This window comes from Miniopterus natalensis, chromosome 8, assembly GCF_054644295.1.
Source record: "Miniopterus natalensis isolate mMinNat1 chromosome 8, mMinNat1.hap1, whole genome shotgun sequence".
Classification (NCBI taxonomy): Eukaryota; Metazoa; Chordata; class Mammalia; order Chiroptera; family Miniopteridae; genus Miniopterus; species Miniopterus natalensis.
Window position 1 is genome coordinate 57,899,921 of NC_142088.1, and position 14,244 is coordinate 57,914,164.

The window sequence follows — 14,244 nt, forward strand, 5'->3', positions numbered from 1 at the left end:
AAGCTTTTGTAAAAGGGCACATAAAACAAGACTTGGTTTCATTTGCACAGACATTGTAAAACAGTTCAATGTCTACATCTTGCATTTGCGGCAGTTCCATTTATACCATAAAAGCCCAATTTTGCTGTTTCTAATTATTTTGGAATAAACTGTCAAAAATATTTAGGTTTATCAACCTAAAGAATGTTTGTCTGGTCTCAGAGAGATTAGAGAATAAAATGTTTTGTGAATAGGAGTATGGGATTCATTTTCTTATCAAACGTAGAAACATTATGCCCAGAGTGTATCCTGACAAGTATATATTAGGCATTATAAGCAACGGGTTTAAGGACCTCCCGGTTATTTGCAGAAAGACAATCCTTTTATTGTGCTGGCAGAAATGCTCTTGGTTTCCTGCCATTAAACCTAAGTGCAAGTGGAGGTTTGCGCAGAGTTGACGAAGCTTCGTACAATATACTCTTTAAGAGAATGATACTGTATACCTGGAAGAGTAATTTTTATTTCCTAAGGAGATGAAAAATTATATGTTTCTTCACTGTATGTGGGGACTACGCATTGTCTCCTCCTGGTCATATATAAATTTTTCTATCTACCTCAAACATTCTGCGTATGTCTTGCCTAGTGAGTCACTTCTACCAATTGTGAGGGGGGAGAAAAGCCCAGAAGACCCCTACTAATTTCTTCTAAATTGAATGGTAGTTTCACGGAGAAGTTTTCATTTAATTTATATGATCAGATTGTGTTAAGTAGAACCAGACTATGGGGTTAAACATTTCCATATGTTATGAAGGCCCAGGACTTTTCCTGAAAGGAGACACCATTCTGATTTCAGACGTTACCTGCTGTTTCCAGAAAAGGCCGCAACTCCACCCCTATTTTACCTTCTCCCCAGCTCTAAGGGTCACACATAAGCACATGGGGGGACGCTGTCCCCTGGGACTTCCTGTTGCCCGGGAGGACTCCTGCCTCTGCCACACTCCTGGACTCCAGTGGCTACCAGATTTTGTCCCACTCATTGCCACTTGCCTTCATCCTCTGTGTATGCAATGAAGAATTAGGAAAATGCAGGCAAGGCGGGCAGAGTTAACAAAATTCTGGAAATCTGGTTCCTGGGAACCACTCTGAGCCTTAGTGGCATCTACAGGTGCTTCACAACTCACCCCTTGACGATATGACATTTTGGTGACTATAACCTTCCCCTCTTCACTGTATGCTCCAGAAGTCTGTGAGACCTCAATGAGTCGTGAAGAATCCTAATTTCAAATCCAAAGAATCCAAAGTGATGACAACAAAAAATAATAACTGACATCTGAACAAAGGTTAGTATTTGACAATGGATAAAGATTGGTATACCTTCCCTTCCTCGGGGCTTTGTTGACATAAATTGTGAACGTCGTCTTCTCTTACTAATTTTCCAGGCCATGAAGTCAGTCCTTTGATTTGGCCCCAGACCAAGTCGCCCATGTTGAACGTCCTTGGCCTATAGTGTATCAACTCGTTCGAAGAGGGGGAGTCTGGATTCCGTAGGTCGTCTTCACTACTAATGCTTTTCGCATCTGAAGGGCTAGGCACACACCCGTTAATGCTTTTGGCATTAAAGTCTCCATTGTAATGGATGTAGTCTTTGACCAGAGAACTTTCCAAACTATTTGAGGAGCTTGGAGACTGCTCCTCTAGGACCAGGTCTTGCTTTGTGGTGCTCAGCAGCTCTCCAAAGCCACGACTCTGCCGAGGTCTGTTCCCATTAATGTGCGCACATCTTTCCACAGTGTTCTCTAGTCTCTCCTTAAAACTCATCATAGTTCTTTTGTAGTTATTATACCTGAAATTTTCCTCCAGAATTTTATCCCCTTGACAGTTTCTTGGTGGTAACAGTAGTGGGTGCTGTTCCCCTGGCAGAAATGGCAGTGTAGAGACATTGTTGGGCCTTTCGTGACAAGGACTACTGTGAATATGGCCTGGATGATCTAAAAATTCCTCACACTTCCACCTGTGTCGCTCCCCTCCAGGGCTCTGCTCCCCATCCCACTGGTTTTTAGACGTGTGGCAACTTGCCGACCTGAAATATTCAAACCCTTCACCTTCGTTGGAGTTCTTCCCATGGTCCAGATTCCTGGGTGGCCGAGCCCCTCTTGCACCCCTCAGCCTACCATCGTGATCGACACTGCCCATGTTTCGTCCATGAATGACCGCACTGACAGCACTGGGGAGACTTAATGGGTCACCAATGGAAGCAGTGAAGGCACTCATGGCACTCAGCGCTGGAATGGGGCTGATCTGAGTTGTACTGTTGACTGCTGTGGTGATGACGACCTGCATTCCTTTGCTGGCTGCATCAACAACTGCCTTGTAAATGGCATCTACAGAAGCATCACCTTGGCCACCCACAACGAGGCCATCCTTCACCTGCTGGCCGAGAGATGGGTCAATCCTCGGTTGCAACTCACAAGATGCATCTTGGAAAGGTGGTGGAAGTGTAGTGTTCGGATTCTCAGGAAGTGCTGCGAGGCCTGGTTGAGTGCTTATTCTTTTGTTTAGGAGAGCTGCATCTTCCTGCATCCTCACCTTAAAGAAACACACAGGAAGCAGTTAGAGAGAGGAAAAAATTTAATGATCTCAAAGAGAAAGACATAATTTTAAGATCTACCAGAAGACAAACAAATATAACAGGGAAGAAAATATAAAGAAAGACTAAGACTCAAAAATGAAATGAAGTGCCACTCTGCATAGAAAAGCTTATGTCTTGATTATATATACTTGGGTATTGTTGGGTTTTTTGTGGTTAAAATCATTCAACAGATTTATTTATTCAGCAGTTATTATTATTAACTGCTTCCTGTGTGTTTCTTTAAGGTGAGGATGCAGGAATAATATTCTCTAGAAAAATTAAAGTTGAGACTGTTGGACACAATATGTTTTCAGGTGATGACTCCAAGTACTTAGTATCATGACAGGCTTTGCAGTTTGGGATTCAAAAGAGAAACAAGTCAGTCACCAACACAGCTCAAATGACAAAGGGAACTGGATTTTGAAAATGGTTTCTACTGAACTAAGTGAAATAAAATATAAGATAAAACAAAACAAACATGTAATCCTTTCTTAACAATAGGATGTTTCTGATATAACACTAAAATTTTAAAGATTTCAGATGGGGTAGTAACACCTACTTTTCAACCTTACCAGGCCATCGGCTGAGGGACACCTGTGCTGTGACCAGTGACAATGGCTCCCTATAAAAGTGATTCTCAGTTGGAAGAGGTGAAGGAAGGGAATGCCCACCAGGGAAGAATATCAATGCTCAGGATAGGAAAGATGAGTGCAGTTTGTAAAAGCCCCCAAGGTTATTCTAATTTCACCAACCCCACCTAAGAATTGCTGCACCAGATACTTGGGATGTTCCCCCAGTGATCACTCCCTTTCTGTCTTCCATCCTTGCCCACTAAACCAGAACCTGGGATCCATCAGCACATCAATGACTCTTGCCATTCTCCCCTTGCCTGCACCTACCAGAGAAACCCCAGTCCTGAATCAATTCATCTGCCAGCCTCATCTCTATCAACAGTGAATATGCTGAGGGTCTGGCTTCCAGTCGCAGCTGGGACTTACTGTTCCCATCAACCCTGTGATCCTCAAGTTTGCATCTCTCTCCTTCACCACTGTTCAAATCTTCACCCACTTCCACAGCTACACCGTCTCCTGCACTGTTCTTAGTACAGGCCTTACTTAGCACAGAAAATGGAGTCCACAGGTTAAGAATTCTCATCGCTCTTATACTCTGCTCCTCCCTGCCTTCTAGCAGCACATACTTCTCTGCAACTATGTGTCCCAGATCCCATCCTGCTTCCCAGTGTAAGAGGGTCCCACTCGAAAAGCAAGTTCTCCATTTACACTCTGGATCCTGCGCCCCTCCTCAGGGATCTGGCCTTCCCTATTTTCCCTGCTCTTCTTTATGTTCCACCTCTTTCACTTTAAAAAAAAATTAAATTTATTGGGGTGACACTGGTTAATAAAATTATATAGTTTCATGTGTACGATTTTATAATACACCATCTGTGTACTGCATCGTGTGCTCACTACCCAAGTCATTTATCCCTCCTTGCCCTCTCCCACCTCCCGCACCCCCTTTCCCTCCGGTAACCATCTCTTCCACTCTCGGGTCTCCTGCCTTTAGCACACACTGTGCTTGGCTTCCATATTCCAAAGTTTGCATTCAACCTACGCCTGCCTAGGGGCACTACCCTGTTTTTCTTATGTCGCTTATAGTTCAGTTTTTGAAAGTGTTGCGTCCACATTCTTTAATTCCCACCATTTTCATCCTTTCATCCACTGCAGCCTGGCTCACGCTCCCACTGCTCCACCAGGGCTGCGTTCTGCCAAGTCACCGGTGACGTTCGCACTGCTAAGGCCAGTGGCTTCTCAGGCTTTACCTACTTGTTTTCTCAGTGGCGTGCCTGAGCACTTCCCCTTCCTTTCTAAATTACTATTCATTTTTTAAAACTGTTTTTATTGATTTTTGAGAGAGGAAGAGAGAGAGAGATAAAACACCAATCAGCTGCCTCCTGCACGCCTGTTGGGGACTGGGCCACAACCCCGGCATGTGTCCTGACTAGGATTTGAAGCAGCCGCCTCTCGGAGCATGGGACGACGCTCAGCCAACTGAGCCACACCAGCCGGGAGTCTAAATTATTTTACTACAAAAGTTTTCTTCATCATTACGCCCTACCTAAACCTGTATTTTTCCCATCCCACTGCAATCCCATTTCCTTTCTCTGAAGTAATCAGTGCTAGAGAGCAGCCTTGCAGACACCCATTGTTAATACATCCGAGTGTGTAGGTGGATATCTAGTTTCCCTCCCCCCCTTACCTTCCTTCCTTCCTCCTTTCTCTCTTCATATAAATGGTATTGTATTTTAGTTTTCTTCTGCAAAATTACAGTACTGAGTCTTGCAATCTTGTGGATCTTTTCATATCAGATGATATACGTCTAGCTAATATTTTAAACTTACTAGACAGATGGATCTACCATAACGTATTTAACTATGTCCCCACTGATGGACACCTAAATAGTTGTAATGAAAGTTCTGAACTGTGCCTTTTTGTTCATATTTGAAGATTTCTCTAAAACAGATACACAGAAGTTAAATTTCTGGGTCAAAGGGCATGCATATTTAAAACTCTGATAAAGTATCAAATTACTCCCCAAAAGGACTGCATGAGCATATAATCGGACCAACAATATATCTGAAAGAATCCGTTACCCCACACCACTGTCAGCAAGCATCATCAAATCAATGGATATTAGTGCTGTAATTTATGTAACTCTGATTTTTTATATGGTTATTAATAATTTATCTTTTATTTTCTGTGAATTGACCATTCATATCTATTGCTTATTTTTCTAACCAATTATCTTTCTCCCCCTAATATGTAGGAGCTCTTCTTATATTACGGATATCAGTTACTTGCTGTCATGCAATCAATATTTTCTTCCAGGTTGTCACTTGTCTTTAACTTTGTTTAGAACACCCTTATCATACAGATTTTAAAGTTTTATGTATCCAATTCTATTACTTCTTTTTCTACTTGGTTTTGTGTCTTGCTGAAAGAGCCTTCTCTAACCCCAGGTTATTAAAAAATCTATATTTTCTTCTTATATTTATTTAGTGTTAGATTTAGATTCCATATAGCTTCTAAATCTATCAGGAATTTATTCAGTTTGTCTAGCTAAAAAGAAAACCTTGTGGCGGAAGCCTGGGAGAGAGTAATGAGAGCTGGGGCTGGGGAGTGAGGCAGGCAAGGTAGACATGTTAAGGATGTGGATTTTAATCATGAGAGCAATGGGATTAAACCCTCAAAAGGGTTTAAGAGGGAATCAAGATCAGTTTTTACTAATAGGTCTAAAAGGCCCACTGAGGTGCTTCAGACAAAATGAAGTAACCTTCACACAAAAGACTAGAGTGTCCAATAATATTCATTATAGAGAAATGACAGTAAGTAGAAGTGGAAGGGCATATAGCTTCCTTCTTTTGTCTCTTCCCCCAAATTAAGTGTTTAAAAAACAACTCAGACATTGTTTTCTACTAACGTAACCCAAAGAAGGAGAGTACCTGAAAGTTTTGAAACAGACAAGCCATGGGGTTATTGTTAGCTGGGCAAGGAATTGTGGACTGTCCTTGGAAGGCCTGGAGATTCTGGTACCCCTGAAGAAGCTGCGGCTGCTGCGGATTTGGAGGAAACATCTGATTGTTGTTTAACAGCGACTGTAGATGAGTCAGTTGATGGTTATTCAAAGTATTGTTTATTGAGGACATGTCACCTATAGTTTGAAAAACATAAAATGTAAGTCAATGTAATTCTTTGGCAATCCTATGCCTAATTGTAGCTGACGATTCCTGAAACAAAAACTAAAAACTAGACTTACATGATATATATATTTTTCTTTTTCTTCTCAAAGTCTTACTAAGTGGTAAGGAAAGAGTATTTTATTATTTAATTTTATCTTTCATAATTAGTTTTTTAAAAATTTCATATCATGGAGAGACTAGTCTTTCTCTGTCCATTAGCCAGTCCTTATATTGAGCTTCAGTGTTAAAAATTCCTTGAAACTATTTTTATTAAAGCACCTAAAAATTAAAAGTAGAAATTGGTCCTAAACTGTTTTAGCAATCGTTAAGTATTTGATCGATGATTAAAATGAGTGGATCTGATTGGGTCTGGTTTATAAGTTCTCAAGTCGCAATTATCAATAATTACCACCATATAAAACTAGATTTGGTTTGGACATACGTGTTTTGTTTTTAAGTTAAATCTTGGTCGCCTAAAATTAAAATTGTAATAAAAGCTAACAATACAAAAAGAAATCACTGTCATAATCATTAAAAATAAATATTAGATTATCAGATAAGATTAGTTAATAACTACACTTATATTCAAAATTCAAAATAGACTTGTTTTGATACGCTGAAGTTATTTTGAGGATGACGGCATAGAAATAGCCCTGTAACTTGAAATATATAAATCTATTGTGCTTTTTAGATTACTTAACTACACTGATTTCAATGCCAAATAGAACTAATTAAACAATATTATAACGGTGTCCATAACTCTGGAAACATATGTATATTTTTACATACACTGAACATACCCTCAGCAATATCAAGTATATTTGCCAATGTTTCCAGACTTTATGGAAACCATCTCTGTAATTTATATTAAAGTTACCTGCACCAGTCAGTTCGTATGCTTGACATTATTATCTGACATTTTTGTGACAGTATGATCTGCATGAAGGATTTTGTTTTTAAGCCACAACATTTTAAAGAATAATACTGCCTGAGGAAAGCTAGCAGTAGCTATTGGGGCTGCTTCCTTGAACTCGGGCAAACTTTAACTACGAGTGTTTTTGTGCCTTGTTTCTTATTTTGCTGAATAAGTATTTAGTTCTGTTTATTGAGGGATCACCTGGAAAAACACTTCCTCAAGCTGTTTCCACCCACAGTGCAGCTGCTCGTACTAACCCTGTGATGCCACACCAACTAAAACGCAAGTAAAAGTTCTTTTTCAGATGTACCTGTGCTTTATTACGTGAAAAGTAAGACTCTACTTGGCTTAAGAGAACGATGGACGGGTTAGGTTTAGGTGGCATCAGAATCAGAAGAGAAAGCAGATTAAAATGATATTCAGTATTGCTAGAACAGGGGGAAGAAAAAAGTCATTGTCATGCTTGTATACCTCTGGTTGTGTGGGGGTGTCATTATATTTAGTTCCTTAAGCACGCTGTGACAGAACAAAAACATTTTTAAAAATAGTGTGACGAAATGGAGTCTTTAAAAAGGAGAAGAGAGACTTAGAAAAACGTTTCTTTTGTAAAAACGTGTGAGAAAATTGAACTTACCGAGCAGACCCGTCCCCAGTGCAGGGTTAAGCAGCTGTGGCACCCCCGAGTTACTGTTGCGTTTGGCTGGACCAGGTGCACTCCCAGCACTATCAGACACATTCAGCAGTGTTTCTGCCATTGACACCACTGCTGTCCCACCAAGTGTTGAGACAGTCAGTGCTGCCACTGCTGCTGATGGAGTGGCTGTGGTAGTGGTTGCCTGGGAGGAAGCTGCTATGGAAACCTCTGGATGGGGAGCGGCGTTGGCCGATGCCGAGTTCAGGACACCTCCCAACAGCTGGGGGTTCAAGGCCATTAATCCTGAGGCCCCAGGGACAGCTGGGAGGAACAGGGGGCTAAAAGCAGCGTCACCGCCTGCAAAGCTCGGTAAAGGGTTCCCCAGGGGGCTGGTTAAAAGGGTCTCGGCTCGGCTGCTGTCTGACTGATTGCTCGGCAAGTGGTCGGGCGGGGCTGTCATCTGGGTTAAAGAGGGGAGAGGGGTATTTTGCTGCTGAAAGAGATCTGAGATGGTCAGATTGAAAGATGGCAGGGGAAGCATGGCAGCCGCGGGAGCTTGGTTCTGAAGCAGGGCTGCTAAGAGCTGCAAGTGAACAGGCTGCAATACCTGCCCATCCACGTCACCGGAGAGGAACGCTAAAGCGGCGTTTACATTCGGGTTGAGAAAACCTAAAGGGTGGAGGTTGATCTCAGACTTGCCTTCTCCTGCTGAAGGCTGGAGGATATTTAATAGATTCTGGCTTAGGAGATGCTGTTGATTCACTGGCAAAGAGATAGGCAGAGGACTGAGGAGGCTGGGGTTCAAGGGGTGTGGAAGATGGTTGTTTGAAGTGCTGTTGGGTGGAAAATGAAGTGCGTGCTCCTGGCCAACAAAAGGGAAGTCGCTCCCGATGGGCAGCTGGCTCTGCAGTGGGTTTCCAGCTGCGGTGGTGACGATGACGCCGTCTTGCAGAACGGATGTTGTCTTCGTGATGGCAGGGTGGCTGGTGCCAGCTATGGCGATGGAAGATGAGGGTCCTGAACCGCCTAAAAGGAAAAAACGAAACAAAACAGAAACGCCACTTATCAATCACGGATGTTACGGAAGACGACCCCACGAAAATACACTGAGATACATTTCAATTAATTCATTACGTGTCACCTTTACTGATTTTAATCAGAGTGTGATCAGAGATGATAGGCCACCTGTTAAGGATACAAGTTTGACTTTATACATCTTAACCTACTTTGAAAATAAATATATTGGAGAAGTTTATATTATTAAACGGCATATTAAGAAATAGCTGTTCCTGTCAAATAGCTTGCTTGTCACAGCTGGACAGAGTGGAGATGGCAGAAGTCCTGGAGTTCATCCATTCACTTGGGTTAAAGCAGCAAGTCTTCGTTTTTCAAAAATGTTTTTCATTTTAAAGAAGTTGTTGGTCTTTATTTGTAATATTAGTACTTGCTTTTAGTGAAAAAACAAACAAGTGGAATATGCATGAGTATAAAACAGAAAATTAAAAGTATCTATAACTATTTTAATATTTTAATGTATAGTTTTCTGTGTACGTACACACACACACATATGTATACACACATATGTATATATACACATACATATATATACACATTCATGTTATATTTTTTAACAAAAATAGAATCATGCTGTTTGGTAACTTTTTTCCTTCATCAATATATATTGTAAATATCTTTCCCTCCTAACTCGTTTGACCACAGACTTATTTTCCAAGTATTGTGTATTGATGTACCATAACTTAACCAACCCACAGCTGTGATATTTTGATTATTCACAATCTTTTACATTGTAAGCAACTCTTTGAAAACAGTAACTCATCTTTGTCAAGATGCTCAATTACTTTCTAAGGATAAAATCTTAAAAGTGGAATTCCAGGGAAAAAAGAGTTTACATATATTTAAAGCTTTGAAGATATACTGTTAAACCACCCTCCAGCAAAACTGATCAATATACATTTCTATAAACAGCATATGACAGTGCTCTTTCTCACCAAGGCTGTATTTTATTATTTTTAAATCTTTGCTACTCTGATAGCATAAAGGAACTTTGTATTCATGATTGCTTAAATCAGACCAGTCTTCACCCAAATGTATTTTTAATCTTGAAAGTATTATGCGAGAGATGAAAATTCAGAGAATTTAATATTTAAAAATATAAAACCTTAGTTGTTTATTATCATTGTTTTAATTGTTCTCAATCCAAGCTGCACAATAGAATTTCCTGGATAACTTTAAAAGAGAGAAAAAAAGCAATGCCTGGGTCCTATCCCAGGCCAGTTGGAAACTCATCTCTGGAAGTCCACACAGCCTGAGCAGCAGTATCCTTTCAAATTGCCCCTGGTGATCCCGATGCCCACAGGTGGGGCGAGGAGGGTGAGAATCACATTCCATTGAAAAGCAGCCTATAATCATTTTTTTCATATAAGGTTTTCCCCTAAAGAGATGCATTGTTTTACGCAACACATGCATTTGGCAAATTTTTATTATTACAAGCATATGCATTTAATTTTCTATTAAAATATAAACATGTATATGGTATAATGAACAATACCAGTGCTACTGAAAATCTAAAGTAATTCAAACATTTTAGATATTTGACCAAATTACCACTGAGGCCTTGTACAAATACACAGAAATGTTTCCACAGTTATAATAGCAGTAGCAAATGTGATTTTATATTCTTCCTGTTTCCTCCTAACAGAGTAACAGAATCTTTCATTTTTGATATACAGACTTTGTATTAGTATTTTCAACCATATAGCATATGGATTGACCACATCAGTAAAACATTCTGATAAAGTCTGGCATTTATATTTTTATTTTTTTTCATTATTATATATAATACAGGGATGAACAGCTTATTGCATACGGTCCTTTCCTGCCTTTGAATTTTTCCTTAGGAAGAATTCCAACATTGGCATGATTGTTATGAGAATCAAAAATAGGCAAGTGAAAGGCTTGTAATATGTAAAAGTCTACACAAATAAAAGCAGCTATGGTCGTCATTACTACTGGCATTGTAGATGCAGTTAGTGGTGATGTGGCAATAATGTGGCAATAGAACACACCAGCATATCCAACACACCTTACACAGCGTCTCTATAGCATGCCTGTCATTTTCCCCAGCTGTCATGTCTTTTTTTTTAAAGCTCTCAGTATTTCATATAAAGAATGAGATTTAAAAATAACCTCTGTTTGAAAATATATAAATATTTATAAAATATTACCATAAAATAATGACTATGTTCACAAAGAGTGGGGTAAGAGCATATCAAATGCTGAAGTAGGCATATTGTATGCAATTCTTTAAATATTAATTCAGATTTGTGATAAAACAATCAACATCTTAAACATGTCATTGCCTTTTAAATCTTGCCGCTATTTCCGTAAATAGGTACTGTGCTTTATTTGCATCTGGAAACCGTCTTTTTAAACAAGTGAATAAAAACTCTTATTTACTGGTAATCACTGTCTGGGGCCCTTTTCCCAATTTGCTAAATAACAATGACATATTTAAATGTACAGATCACCACTCAGAGCACATTTTCAAAATACCCTAGCACGTATGTGGCAAGGCTTTGTAGAAGAAGGATTTCCTTAGAGGTCATTTTAAAAATCTTTGTTTTATAAGAGAAGCATCTATATTTAAGATTCAAAAAAGTAGCCCTTTGGGGACATTATTCTCAAAGTTCTCCATCTAAAAATTCTTGAGAAATGACAATAAAGAAAATACAGTTACTCTGGGTGTATTTTTGAGTTACAAACAAGAAGATGGTGAAAAGCACCTTTTCAAGGGTAGTATGTGTATCAAGGTCTATTTTTAATTTTCTCTAAATTTTTTCTAAATTTTCTCAAAAATCAGTTCCACAAACAGGCATTTTCTGCTGGATAGGAATGATTATACAAAAACAAAACCCAAACATAAAAATCACACAACACCCTGCCTTTTCCTGCAGGAACTCGGTTTAGGCAAAGTCTTGAACACACCAACCTCCCTGTCTCTTAGTTTCTTCTCTCAAAGATACATTTATTGAGAGCTTATTATGAACCAGGAAATAATGCTCTTTTCATAAAGCGAGTGTAACTGTAATAGCTGAGAGCTATAATAGGTATAGAACAGGAAGGCAATTGTAAAACTGAAGGTGTCAGAGAAAACCAAGCAAGTGGTAATATTTGATCTGGGATTTGAGAGTGGAAAAGGAGAGAGAAAGGGCTTCTAAGTAAAAGCAAAGTAATTTAAAGAAAGACAAGAAAGTAAAAAAATGCATGGAGGGTAAGATTCTTCTGTATCCTCGAAACAAGTAAGTATGACCGAAAATTCCCTGCTGCTTCCCCAGACGCCCTGGCCCTCCCACCCACGGTTACACATGCTGCCTTAGGCAAGAGGTGGTGACATCTGAAGTCCTTTCTAAACCACGAAAGGCAAGAACCACTTCTTATTTGTCTGTATTTTCAAGGCCTACCAGTCTCTCACACATGGGTGGCATTCAGAAAATGTTTCTTGGTTGAGTCAACCTGTTAAGAAGTTCAAAAAACTTGCACTCCTTTTCTAGAAATCAGATCACGTGCACTGGAGGCTGTGTGCGCGCCTGTGCGTCTGTGGAGAAAGGGAGAGAATACCCCCCACTGGTGGGGAAACTAATAACCGGCTCCCCAGTAACTGGTCCAGGGCCAGAGATGAGATGCTGGAAAGGAGGTGGCTGGACGGTGCCAAGCTCCTTTAGAAGGCTCCCAGGTGTCCCAGGGAGTTAAAGTCACCTTACAGGGGAAGAGTCCCTCGCAAAGTCCTCCGTTCTTAAGGTCACTTGTTAATGCTTGGGGTCACTTAGAGAACCCTGAGTTTTTATAGCTGGGGAGAAATTGGAGGTTGCTTATTTCTGAACCACTTAATCTCAAATAGTTCCTCCCTGGTGAGCCTACTTCGTAGTTCTGCATAAAAACCTTGCGTTCTGTTTAAGCATTTGGGGAAAATGGTTTTCTTTCTTTTCTTTTCTCTTTTCCCTTCCTGCCTTCCCGCCTGTCTGCCTTCACTTTGTTTGGCAGCCAAGATGTTTTAAGCTTAATCTAATGAAAGGAACATTTAGAGTTTTTGAAAAAGAAAACTATTCATTAACCACTTAGCAGTTAAATACTCAAAAGGCAGCTGGGAGAATGGAAGAAGTTGGAGAAGTCCTTTAATTGGAAAAAGTGATTATTTCCTATCAGTCAGTAGTAGTATGACCTGGCATCATTTGTTTCTCATTGTCTCTGTTGCTTGTGGAGAGAAGACTGAAAGCACCCAAATAAACCTTCCTGGTGTGAGGTGACGGGCCTAGGCCCCCAATCAGATCGAGGAGAGGGCTTGCCCAGTGCAGTAGATTTCCAGATTGAAACAGTACTCTTCACGCACATATATAATTTATATGTGTGTGTTCTGTGTATACAGAAATAGCATCAGTACATTTTTTTTTAAAGGAAATTTTAAGGCTATTTTCCTACTATGACTATTTTTCATTCTTGAGAAGTTTTATTTGCCTCATTAAAAGATGCTTTTCAAAACAAAGGTACTGTCTACCGCTTTAGATTTTTTATTTTCTTTGTCACCAATATTCTTTGAGAAAAATCATTGTTCATATCATGCTGAACTCTTTTAGGCTGGATCTTAAGTATTAACAACATCATTGTATGTCTTTGTATGTGTACAAAAGAGGACATTAAGCTCACACCAAATACACCAATGAGTTTTTAAAATGTCATTACATCAGTTTAATCTGTATCTCCAATTTTGAATAAGTACTTTGTTAGAAAACCCCTTCTAAATTGATATGCCCAAATGCTGATTTTTGTCTGTAACATTCAAGAAATGAGGCATACAGTGCAGAAGGTCTCCTTCACCCTTTAACCTTCGTTTGCTTTGGCAAGTGTACTTCAGCTACAGTCAATGGCAACCTCGAATAAAAATGGATGCGTCTAGAGACAGAACAAAATATCATGCCCTAGGGAGTCTAATAAATATAATTCACTTTCAATCCAATGGAAATAGTAAAATTTTCTCTTCTATATTTAAAAGATTGATTGAAAAATAACTTTTATGAGAAGTCTATACCTTCCAACAAGACATTATTTTCCCAAGTCTTAGTAACAGCATGGTCATAAGTATTTACAAAAATATATCACTCTCTCCCCTTGTGGTTTAGATTCTGATGTAAATTCCTAGCATTCCTTTAGCAGAAGTCGGCAGGAAACCGTGAGGGCTACAGATGTTCCTCAACTTACAATGGGGCTACATCACAAAAGCCCCATCTTAAGTTGAAAATATCGTAAATCAAAAATGCATTTAATACACAAACTAC

At 39.6% G+C, this 14,244-nt stretch overlaps 1 protein-coding gene across 3 annotated transcripts in view; it reads right to left on the bottom strand.

The window, feature by feature from the left end:
- The window catches only part of MBD5 (methyl-CpG binding domain protein 5), a 321,328-nt gene that overhangs the window by 18,816 nt on the left and 288,268 nt on the right, over positions 1-14,244 (bottom strand). For 2 of the 3 annotated variants that reach the window (XM_087819863.1, XM_087819862.1), the window contains 3 exons: positions 7,895-8,920; positions 6,108-6,316; positions 1,066-2,565 (listed from right to left, as the gene is read on the bottom strand). In XM_087819863.1, the coding sequence (XP_087675989.1) occupies positions 1,321-2,565; positions 6,108-6,316; positions 7,895-8,920 (2,480 nt within the window). In that variant the 3' untranslated portion in view covers positions 1,066-1,320. Of the gene's footprint in view, positions 1-1,065; positions 2,566-6,107; positions 6,317-7,894; positions 8,921-14,244 lie in introns of those variants that run through there. The other variant, XM_087819864.1, reaches the window with a different exon arrangement.